General features: G+C 45.2%; 1 protein-coding gene across 1 annotated transcript; it reads right to left on the bottom strand.

Annotated features, from left to right (window-relative positions):
- Positions 1–6,522: 6,522 nt before the first annotated feature.
- LOC140589092 (protein NLRC3-like) lies at positions 6,523–11,086 on the bottom strand. Its single transcript, XM_072711701.1, has 3 exons — positions 10,987–11,086; positions 7,181–8,005; positions 6,523–6,560 (listed from the first exon to the last, which is right to left on the bottom strand). Exons 1-3 carry the CDS (start codon positions 11,084–11,086, stop codon positions 6,523–6,525), a joined length of 963 nt encoding a protein of 320 aa, XP_072567802.1.
- Between the last annotated feature and the right edge of the window lie 1,110 nt (positions 11,087–12,196).

Below are 12,196 nucleotides of genomic sequence, written 5' to 3' on the forward strand. Positions count from 1 at the left end.
ACATCCCCCACACCATTACACCACCACCACCAGCCTGCACAGTGGTAACACGGCATGATGGATCCATGTTCTCATTCTGTTTACGCCAAATTCTGACTCTACCATTTGAATGTCTCAACAGAAATCGAGACTCATCAGACCAGGCAACATTTTTCCAGTCTTCAACTGTCCAATTTTGGTGAGCTCGTGCAAATTGTAGCCTCTTTTTCCTATTTGTAGTGGAGATGAGTGGTACCCGGTGGGGTCTTCTGCTGTTGTAGTCCATCCGCCTCAAGGTTGTGCGTGTTGTGGCTTCACAAATGCTTTGCTGCATACCTCGGTTGTAATGAGTGGTTATTTCAGTCAAAGTTGCTCTTCTATCAGCTTGAATCAGTCGGCCCATTCTCCTCTGACCTCTAGCATCAACAAGGCATTTTCGCCCACAGGACTGCCGCATACTGGATGTTTTTCCCTTTGCACACCATTCTTTGTAAACCCTACAAATGGTTGTGCGTGAAAATCCCAGTAACTGAGCAGATTGTGAAATACTCAGACCGGCCCGTCTGGCACCAACAACCATGCCACGCTCAAAATTGCTTAAATCACCTTTCTTTCCCATTCTGACATTCAGTTTGGAGTTCAGGAGATTGTCTTGACCAGGACCACACCCCTAAATGCATTGAAGCAACTGCCATGTGATTGGTTGATTAGATAATTGCATTAATGAGAAATTGAACAGGTGTTCCTAATAATCCTTTAGGTGAGTGTATATTCCATTCTGAACTTAAAATTAGCTGCATCAAAAATGTTACGGAAGTTTGCAAACCCTACAGATTATTTACAAGGTAGCCTAATAAAACTTACATACATGTAAATGTGTGTGCAGAACAGAGAACAGAAAATCTCACTCCATGCAGCTGACCAAAGTTGCCAACCCTGCATGTTATTTGAAATGAGAAGTAAAATGCAGTTTTCGACTGAAGCAGCTTATCATTGCTTTGCTTTGTTACTCGGACAAATACAAAATTAATGATTAAACATTATATGCATCTCTTTTTGTATGTTTTCTAAATAAGACCACGTGCCCATACCCAACTGTTATAGCGATTAAAGCGATCTATTCTTTTAGTATTTATGTTAAAGCAAGACTTTTATTTAATTACTGTTGTGGGATTAATCTTTGGAAACACTTAAATTTAATAAGCACAAAAACATATGACATAAACATGACTGTATTGTGGGTTTTACAGATTTTTTGGAGGTCACGGACTCCGCTGCTGTGAGAATTACTGTCTCGTTGTTTTGATGGGTTAGTGGTATACTAATGCTATTGCCTATTAACAAAAACCAAAGATATGATACGCTGAAGTATATTGCAGCTGGTGTTTAAAAGGAGCTCGCTGGTTCTATTGATGATAGGACCTTCCTGAAACAATCTCGGACCATGAAATAGGACGACAATTCACTTATAGCTCAGTAGCGGAATCAGTATTTTTCCGCACTGCGAATGTAAAATTTTCCTTGGGTTTCACGTGTTTGCTGTTTGTGGGCCTATAGGCCTTCTTGGGCCACTTCTGATTGGTGAGCATGACTGGCACACGAGAAGCACGGCGCTTGTGATTAGTGAGAATGACTGTCACACAGGGAGCATGGCATGAATTTGTAAAACTATTCTCACAGCAGTTTTAAACCCTGGGTCCGACGTGCTCTATGATTTATATCCTAAATCGCGATTTTTGCGACTTGCTAATCGTGTTGTTTCAAATCGCAATTTCGATTTTAAATCGAAAAAATCGTGCAGCCCTCATTTCCTGAGTGCATTACCACTAAATAAATCCCGTGTTTACCCAATTTCATGATTCCCTTTGCCTGCTTCCCTGCTCTGTGCCTGCTCCAAACAGGACAGAATGACCAGACTTGGAAAGAAGACACCTTGTCTCACTGATTCTCAATACCTCAGTCTGATCGATGAGGTGATCTATTGGCTCACCCAGCACAAGGTCAAGAAGGACCCCATGGCTTGAACCTTACCTACTCGATCGAGTGGCAGAAGCCATTATCAGGCAGGTACACTGGGACAGTGGATTGCCTCTTTTCTCGTGTGCGGAACTGCCTGAAGTGTCTCCTGTCCCTATGACTGTGACACGGAGAAAGAAGCAGAAAGAATGTAGATTGGAAGACACACGGGGTGTCCATCTGGGCTCTGTTGCAGTCTCCGCTCTTTCTGGGAGGGAGGAGGGCCCTCCTGATCCTCGACCCAGCAGTGTTTATCATCAGTGTCGCCCCGCCACTTCACTTGCGGCCGAGGTTCGTTGCCCCACCACTTCACCTGCGCCCAAGGTTCGTCACCCCGCTGCTTCACCTGCGCCCGATGTTCGTCGCCCCGCCACTTCACCTGTGCCCAAGGTTCATCGCCCTACCGCTTTACCTGTACCTAAAACCCTGGCTGGGAAGTTTTTTGCCTTTCAGGGTCTGTACTGGTGAATGATGGAGGATCTGGCAATGCAGTCCCACCCATCCTGCCCCCAGCTTGCCTTCGGTCCCCCTTGCTTTGGCCTGGCGATTGCCTTCAGTTCCCCGGCTCCTGCTCGGTGGTCGCCTTCAGTTCCCCCGGCTCCTACTCGACGGTCACCTGCGGTCCCACCTCTGATGCCTCGTCAGTCACCTCCAGTTCGCCCCCGCTCCGCCTCAACAGTCGCCTGCACCTTTGCCAGCTGTTGCTTCGCCGTCACCTGCCGCGGCTCCAACTCCCTCCTCGCCTCCTCCGGTGTCCCCTTCAGTTTCCTCCTCACCCCCTTCAGTGTCCCCTCCAACTCCTGCCTCATAGTCGCAGAGGATCCCTCTGGCTCTGGCCTCGCGGTCGCCTGTGGCCCCTGCTACTCCCACCTTCCAGGGTACCCTCTGGCTCCCTCGTTCCCCCCACCCTTTACCTCCTTGCCCCCTGCTGTGGTTTGGTGTGGGTGGTTTCCCCATGTTCCCTCCCCGTTCATTTGGTTCTCCCTAACTCCCGCCTGGTCACTGTCCTCCTTTGGTCAGTGTGCCCTCTGGTGTTGTCCCTTCATTGTCCCCTTCCTTGGTGTCTTTGGGTCTTGTGTTTCCGTCTTTGGTGTCTCTGTTAGTGTCCGCGTTTGTTCCGTTGTTGTCCTAGTTCTTGTCTTGCTTGTCTCTTATGCACTTGCTGTTCCCTTTGGTTCATTGATGTTGTTGCTTTTGTTTCCTCAGGTGCTGTTGTGTCCCTGGTCTTGTCCCTTTGGTCCCTTTAGGCGTGCCCGGAGTGCGTGTGGGGGGGGGGAACCTGTCATGCCCCGCTCCTCCGATCCTCCTGTATGCCACGCCCCCTCGCTACCTCGTGTGTAATCCCCGTGTGATCAGCTGTTTCGAGTTGCTGTCATTAGTCCTGTGCATTTAAGTCTGTGTTTAAGTATGTTTCCCCTGTCCGGTCATTAACGTTGTTACATCTTCTGCTCTGAGTGTTCTTTGTTGTATTAATCCCGAATAAATGAAAATGCCTCGCTTGACCGAGGAGCAGTACCTCGGTCTGGCAAATGAGACAATCTACTGACTCGGGATGTCCTGGAGAAGATGTCCCTCTCCGAGGACTCTCACCTCACTGAAGAGGTGACATTAAATCTGCAATGTCTAAGACGTGGGGTGGCCTAATGCAGGATGAAGCAGTTAGCCACAGACTGTGGCTTGCCATATGGTCCTCTAGCAGAATTGACAGAGGTACCCCAGGCTCCGCCAGAAAAGGGGGGCAAGAAAAAGAGTCAGAAAGACCGCAAACAGGAGGACATGACGGAAATCCTCCTGGGAACTGTGTGAATCTCCGCTGCCACCCCTGCAGCGAGTCAGGAGGAGCCCCTCCCAATTCTCAACCCGGTGGTGTTCGCTGAACTGGGATTCCTCGCCACTTTTCTGCCTGTGCCAACAGCTTGTCTGCCCACTGCTTTTCTGCCTGTTTCGGCAGCTAGTCCCTTCCAGGAGACGAGCAAAGCCATAAAGGGGGCCAAGTCTATTGAGGATGCCATCCCGCGGGTCCCCAAGTTCAGTAAAAAGGTAGTTTCTGCTCCACCCCCCGTGGTTCCTGTGCCGGCAGTTTTCACTCCGGCCCCCGTGGTTCCTGTGCTGGCGGTTTATGCTTCCTGCTTCAGTTCCTGCTCCTGTGGTTCCCGTCCCACAGCTGATCCCTGATTCCCCAGTTCCTGCTCCCATGGATCCTGTCCCTGCTCCAGTTCCGGCTGCCGTGGTTCCCTTCCCATCATTAGTCCTATGTATTTAAGTCTGCGTTTAAGTATGTTTCCCCAGTTCGGTCATTGTGAGGTCTTCTGCTCCAAGTGTTCTTTGTTGTATTAATACCGAATAAATCCCTTGTTCCCCGATTCTCCCTGCTCCCGTTTCTCCGGTCTTTAGCACGAGAGTGAACATACTCTAAAATCCATTCATTAACTGGGAAATTTAAATATATCAGTTATTTTGTTGGTTCCCTGTCCTAGTCAGAAAAATAAATAGTTTTTACTTGAGACTCCCCAGCCAAGATCAAACTGCTCTTTAATGACTTACTGGGTGAGTTACCCTGAGACTCTGTAATATATGCACAAGTATTTTTATAAAGCTCTGAGCAGCACTGGGGCTCAGTGATCAGCACTACAGCCGACCCAGTGGTTCTGGGGCTTCGGGTTCAGTTCCTGCCTGGGATATGTGTGTGTGCATGTTTATGTGTGATTTGAATGTCAAGAAAAGCTTTTTTTAATTATAATTTTTTAATTGCTGACACCATGACTGAAATCCTTATTTTCTGTTTTGCTGTACCCGGGAACCAGTTAAATTTCCAAAACCCTAATTAGACAATTATCAATCCTGTCAGAGAGGGATGAAATAGTGATGCTTTATTCATCCCCCTGGTAAAATAGTGTTGTTGCCTCTCTGATCTTGCTCTCTCTGACACACATGTACAGGTGAGAGTAAATGTGATGACTCCAATAAAGATTTCAGTAATTACAGATTACAGTGTGGAATACCCAGTAATACTGACCTCAGTATCTCCAGTTTACAGTGTGAATCCCCCAGTCCAGCAGAGAGCAGCTTCACCCCTGCATCCTGCAGGTCATTGTCACTCAGGTCCAGCTCTGTCAGTTGTGAGGAGTTTGATCTGAGAGCTGAAGCCAACACTTCACAGCATGTCTCTGTGAGTCTACAGCTGTTAAGGCTGGAAAAGGAAACATGTTAAGATATAAATACATACACCACACACACAATCAAAATAAACATTTTTATTTTAAAATGTAATAAGCGAAGCAGTGTCATGCCCCGATTGTACCGAGCCTTTTGTGTGCCACGCCCCCTAATACATACATCACACACAAGTATATCAAATAAAATATCAAAATAAACATTTTTATTTTTAAGTACAGTAAGTGATGCAGCATATACTTCAAAAGGAACTAGACAATCCTCTGATGTTCCTCATGTTCCCTGTCATGAAGGATACAGTGAATACTTTCAATTCAAAGCACAAATACCATGAAAAGTTTAGTGGATCAGGACTGGATCAATTTACTCAGATGAATAGATTTTGGTACAATACAGCTTCTCCTGTGAATTTACTGTGTACTTTCACTACTTGCTGTACATTTTCACAAGTCATACATTCCCATATACTGTTCTGTATTGTCTTACAAAGCCCGTTTGAATAAGGGCATGAGAGTGAACATGCTCTAAAATCCATTTTTTAACTGGGGAATTTAAATATATCCGTTATTTTGTTGTTTCCCTGTCCTAGTCACAAACCCAATGCCTTGCTCATGCCGACCCATCTGTGTGCCACGCCTCGTCGTTACCTCGTGTGGAATCCCCATGTTCCCACCTGTTTCTAGTTATGTTAATTAGTCTGGTGTATTTAAGTGCATGTCTGTGTGTCTTTCGTGAGTCTGGTCATTAACGTTGTGATGTTATAAGGTTGTGAAGTCTTTGTATGTTCTTGAGTGTATTTTCCCCTTTTAAATGTGTGTTCACCCGACTCCTTGGTTCCTGCTCCTGTTTCCCCGTTCCGTGCCTCTTCGCACATGAAACTTGAGACTCCCCAGCCAAGACAAACATGCTTTTTAATGACCTTACAGGGTGAGTTACCCGGAGATTCTGTAATATATGCACAAGTATTTTTATAAAGCTCTGAGCAGCGCTGGGGCTCAGTGATCAGCACTACAGCCGACCCAGGGGTTCTAGGGTTTTGGGTTCAGCTCCTGCCTGGGATATGTGTGTGTGCGTGTTCATGTGGGATTTGTACAATGTCAAGAAGAGCTTATGTTTTTGCAGTTTTTTTATATATCTCTTGAATTTCTGACACCATGACTGAAATCCTTATTTTCTGTTTTGCTGTACCTGAGAACCTGTTAAATTTCCAGAACACTAATCAGATAATTATCAATCCTGTCAGATAAGGATGAAATAGTGATACTTTATTCATCCCCCTGGTAAAATAGTATTGTTGCCTCTCTAATCTTGCTCTCTCTGACACACACATACAGGTGAGACTAAATTTGGAGGTCAGAGCACAGGGTTGGCCAGCATCCAGCCCCCTGAAGCTGAGGGGAAAGGGCCTTGCTCAAGGGCCCAAAACCAGCAACACTCTGCCGGCCAGGAGAGATGAACTGGTGACCTTCTGACCACAGGCACAGAGTCTGAACCCACTGAACCACACAACACAGCAAGAATGTTAAAAAAATATACATATCAAGCAATATCACGAATGAAAAAGAATTTCTGGGTGGTCTATATAATTACACTCTAATTGTTTTGAATAACATCTGTACTTCTTTAGCAACAGACAGAGGTAAGATCACTTACAGAGCTGTCTTAGATTTCTTGATCACAAGCAGCAGCCTCTGAAGACCTTCATCTGATCTGATGTATTTCTTCAGATCAAACACATCCAGCTCCTCATCTGACATCAGTAACACAAAGGCCAGAGCTGACCACTGTGCAGGTGAGAGGTCTGCTGCCGAAAGACTTCCTGAACTCAGGTATCTTTGTATTTCCTCTGTTAGAGAATTGTCACCCAGTTCATTCAGACAGTGGAACAGGTTGATGGTCCTTTCTGGAGATAAATTCTCCTGTATTTTCTCCTTGATGTACTGGGCTGTTTCCTTAATATTATGTGAGCTGGTTCTTGTCTGTGCCAGTAGCCTCTGAAACAGATTCTTACTGGAGTCTCTTGAAAGGCCAAGGAGGAAGCGGAGGTAGAGGTCCAAGTGTCCATTCTTGCTCTTTAATGCCTCATCCACTGCAGTCTTCAGCAGGTCAGCTGATGAGTTTGACAGAAACATGTATAAAGCAGCGAGATACTCCTGAATGCTCAGATGCACAAAGCAGTACACCTTCTCCTGGTACAACCCATACTCCTCTTTAAAGACTTCTGTGCACACTCCAGAGTAAACTGAAGCCTCTGTGACATCAATGCCATTCTCTGTCAGATCTTGCTTATAAAATATGAGATTGCCTTTCTCAAGGTTATGAAAAGCCAGTTTACCAAGGTTTAAAGGGAATTCCTTGCCAGATTCAGTGCATTTATTAAGCTTGGTTCCACCTTTTTCCATATACTTGTCATTTTTTACACTTGCCTGAAAGATCAGGAAGTGTGTGTACATTTCAGTCAGGGTCCTTGGAATTTCTACACTGTCAATCTCACTAAAAAGCCTTTCAAGAACAGTGACTGAAATCCAACAGAACACAGGTATGTGGCACATGATGAAGAGGCTCCTTGATGATTTCACATGTGTGATAATCCTGCTAGCCAGACCCTGATCACTAAATCTCTTCTTGAAATACTCCTCCTTCTGGGCATTATTGAACCCTCGTATCTCTGTCACTTGGTGGACACACTCAGGAGGTATCTGAGTGGCTGCTGCTGGGCGGGAGGTTATCCAGAGGAGAGCAGATGGAAGCAGATTCCCCTTAATGAGGTTAGTCAACAGCACATCCAGTGACGTTTTCTTTGTTAAATCAAACCAGCTTTCATTCGTCTGAAAATCTAGAGGAAGTCGACACTCATCTAGACCATCAAAGATCAACAAAACTTTGTACCTACACAGCTCGGCGGATTCAAGTGATTTCAGATCTGGGACAAAGTGGTGAAGCAGATCAATCAGGCTGTATTCATCCTTAATCAAATTCAGGTCCCGGAAAGGAAGAGCAAATATGTCCTTCCTTAGCTTTCCCTTCAAATACACACTCAAATTTCTTCTTCAGGCTACATTTGATTCTGCGCTGACACAGTGACAGAAGATGCCCTGAAATGAAATGTAGGAAAAATGCACAAGCTTTCAGCAAACATGCAATTTTTATTCATATAAGTGAAAGTAAATTAAATTAAATTAAATGATAAACTGAAATGTAATACATTTTTTCATAAACTATGTTTTTGTGGTAAATCAAACACACACTGAATGAGGTACAGCTCTTACTCTTCTCCAGCATGTCAGCGAGATCATTTTGCTCCATGGTCCTCAGGATGTACAGTGTGATCTTCAGAGCTCCCTCTCTACCACAGGACTTCTGCATCTGACCATCACTGTCCAGGTCACTGTCCTCCTCCAGCTGAGGCTCAGAGCATTCTGGGTCATTCTGATCCAGGTACCTTTTGAATTTCATCAGCTCATCCTTCAGAAACGTTTGAGCTTTTTCCTCCAGTACCTGAAATGAACAGTTAAAGTTTAATTATTATCACTGCTGGCACCATATCTTTTTATAACTTCATTTGTGAATTATGCTGCGTTCCATTTGAATCTGTAACTTGGAAATTCTTGGAGTTCCTAGTCATAAATTTCAACTGAAACGCCCCCTGAAGTTGGAATTCTGACTTGTGAAGTTGGAGAAATCTACACAACTCCGACCTAAGAATTCAATATGGCTGCACCCTTTATCAACAGAAGTTAAAGCTGTATTATTTGTGGCTCATTAAATCGGTCGTACACACAGTACTGTCCAACTGCTATCGTGTTGCTACAGTGTTTTTATATGCAAAATACAACATAATGTGTTATCAACTGGCACCTGGAGCCTGTTTCAGAGAGCAGATTTTCTTGCTTAGCTGGATAACTTGTGAGATTTAAGGTAGTCTGGGCTAAATGTAAGTGAACAAAGATAAAGGCCATTTAAACTGGGACACATTAAATACAACAAGTTATCTGGCTAAGCAAGAAATCCTGCTTTTTGAAACAGGTCACTGGTTTTGCTAAATGGCTTTCCGACTTGCTGTACTGGAACGAGGTTAACTTAGGTGTGACGTCATTCCCAGCTCTGACATCCGACCTCCGAGGTAAATGGAACGCAGCATTAATGTAAATATCAATTCTGACAGGATGAATTACTTATTGTACATCTGTAGAAGATGTATGTCAATTTGGATAAAATAAGAAAATATACTTCAGTAATAAATGCAAACCTTGAAGATGGATGATAAGTCTCCTTTATGTGGGAATGAATTACATCTTTTCACTTGGTCCCTGTTAATAAAACGCAAATATCCATCCATTATATTTATATTTAAATAGATGTAACTGCCATGCTCATTCTGAGCTTATTTCATTAGGGCGGCTTCCTGACATCAGCTTGCTTATGACAGTATAAGAGAAGCAGTGACATCTAGTGGCAGCACAGAGAGACAGCAGGTAGCAGCCAGGAGAGACGGTTTGGCATGTAGCTCCCAGTCACTCAATGACATTCACTGGTTACTTCTTGTTAAGTGATTAACATGATTTCAAACAGATTTCAACTTAATTACCATAACTATACAGGGGCAGAATTGGGGGGGGGGGCAACCCTGACCCCTGCAATTTAAGGGCCCCCAGTTGATCTCGACTTTTTTTTTTTTCCTAAAAAATTCTAACCATTTATATGACAATTTCAGTTAAAATAAAATGTGTAACTATACAAACTTGTCCAGTCAATCCACCAGCATGATACACCCCTCCCCCCCGATTGGGGAATCTTACGGACAGCACTCCTGTTTCTCTTTTGGCTCTCTCTGACAGCTCGCTTAACCCCAAAGGGATTTATTCTGTCCCTTGTTTCCAGTTGTAGTCCGGTGTTTGATTCTTTTTATTTTGTGGAGTATGGATAGGGTGGGGTGTAAGTGCTGCTTTGATGCAGGCACTGCATAAGTGTGCTTTATGTTCCTGTTTCCCTTAACTTTGATTTGAATGGGTACTGTTTTTATATTCACCAATCAGGGAAAGGGGAGGGGGGAGCGGAAGAGCGGGCGCGGGAACTCTGGCACGGGAATTGAGAGAGCGGCTGGTGGACGTGAAGGTGACAAGACTGCTCGTCTTGCGGGGGACTCGCTGAAAACTGTGGAGCGGAGAAAAATGCCGGCGCACCACGCCAAGAGGAGGAAGAAGCCTGCTGGAGGTTGCAGGACTGCTCGTCTTGTGAGGGACTCGTGGAGAGCTAAGGAGAGTGGGGAAATGCCACCGCCGCCGAGAGGAGAACAGATTCATCCTGGGAGGGAAGGACTGTGGGACGTAAAAAAAAGTTATTGCCCGACTCCAGGACACGGAACCCGCCTGGAAAGGGGTGGATTGGTAGGCTATCTATTTTCTTTTGTTTTGGCTCTTCAGAGTGAAGCGGCCATTTTCATTTGTGGTCACCACGGACACAAGCATCGAACAGGCCTGCCACGATTTAATTTTCTGTATATTTATGTGTTTTGATGGACTAACGGACTGAGGGTTATTGTATATATGTTGTTCGTTCTGAATATGTTTTAATGTATTATGCCTGGTGTTGTTTAGTATTGTGTAGTAAATGTTTTAAAGTAAACTGCGTTATTGGTATTGCTGGGAAGAAGACCGCACCGGGTATAGCCTATGCTAGCTCGGCACAGGCTCTAATTGGATTGCAGCGCAAAGGGAGAAGACGAACGAATCCAGGGCCCCCCATTTAGTGTTAATACAATGTTCGACCCCATAGAGGGGGCGCTACACAGGGTTAACACTAGACTGCCTGTAATACTCAGCGGCTTCCTGTCTCTTGCTGGGCTGCAGCTCAGGATCCCAGCAGACTCAGGCTCTGGTGTGACCTCTGGCAGCTCCGTAGGATCTGGCTCAGCCATTGGCTCCCATGGTGTGGTGGGTGTGGGTCCTAACATTTCCTCCTAGGTAAGTCAGCTCGCTCCTGGGTGTCAGGTCTGGTATATCGGTGGTCGGTGTGGTTATTGCAGCATCTAAATGCAGCAAATGGTCTAAATGCCTATGCTATGTTAGATTGCCTCTGGTCTGCACATGGTAAGAAACAGGCCCTGTCTTAATTAGAATCGTAGCAGGGGTCCACGTCTCTTTTGTAGTGTAGTTTCATGCCAGGACAGGGTCTCTGATGGAGAACTGCCTGTCTTTGGCTCCTGTGACATGTTTAACTTGTCCTTGTTGGCTCTAATGCACTGTTCCTTCAATAGATGTAAGCCTCAGAAGATAAAGACGTGTCCAGACTACGGTGCAGTGATTAGCACTGTTGTCTCACACTTCTGGGTCCTGGGTTCAAGTCTCCAGCATGGCTCCATGTGTGTGGAGTTTGCATGTTCTCCCCGTGTTGTAGTGGGGTTTCTTCTGGGTACTCTCGTTGCCCAACACTATCCAAAACCATGCTGAAGAGTTGCCTGGAATTACCAAGTTGCCAGTAGCTGTGAGTGGTGTGTGACTGTGTCCTGTGATGCATTGGTGACCCATCCTGGGTTGCTCATTCTCTTGTATTATGGTCCATCATCAGTGACAATTTACTCAGGCAGGCCAAAGCTGCAAAATATCTCCCTCAATATCTAGAGTCTCCCTTTATATCATCAGTACCACTGGTGTTGTCCATCAGCTGTGTGATACCAGCACAATAACACCGGTCTAATATGGTTTAATATCATGGGGGCATAAGTGATTTTGTCAGTTTTGTCAGTTTGACACACTTAGTGTGAGTTACGCTGCCCATTAGTTATTTAGAGGAGGAACATCTCATAAAACAATATAGTCTGATAGGCTCTAGGTGTCATGACCTGCTCGTTCGATCCTCCTGTGTGCCATGCCCCCCTCGTTACCTCGTGTTACTTCCCGATTGTAATCACCTGTTGCCTGTTATGTTCAGCCTGTCCTGTGTATTTAGTCCACGTCTAAGTTAGTTTCCCCAGATCCGTCATTGATGTTTGTTGCTGTTTGTTTATTCGTGCCAATAAACCCCTTTT

Source organism: Paramormyrops kingsleyae, chromosome 4, assembly GCF_048594095.1.
Source record: "Paramormyrops kingsleyae isolate MSU_618 chromosome 4, PKINGS_0.4, whole genome shotgun sequence".
In the NCBI taxonomy this organism is placed as follows: Eukaryota; Metazoa; Chordata; class Actinopteri; order Osteoglossiformes; family Mormyridae; genus Paramormyrops; species Paramormyrops kingsleyae.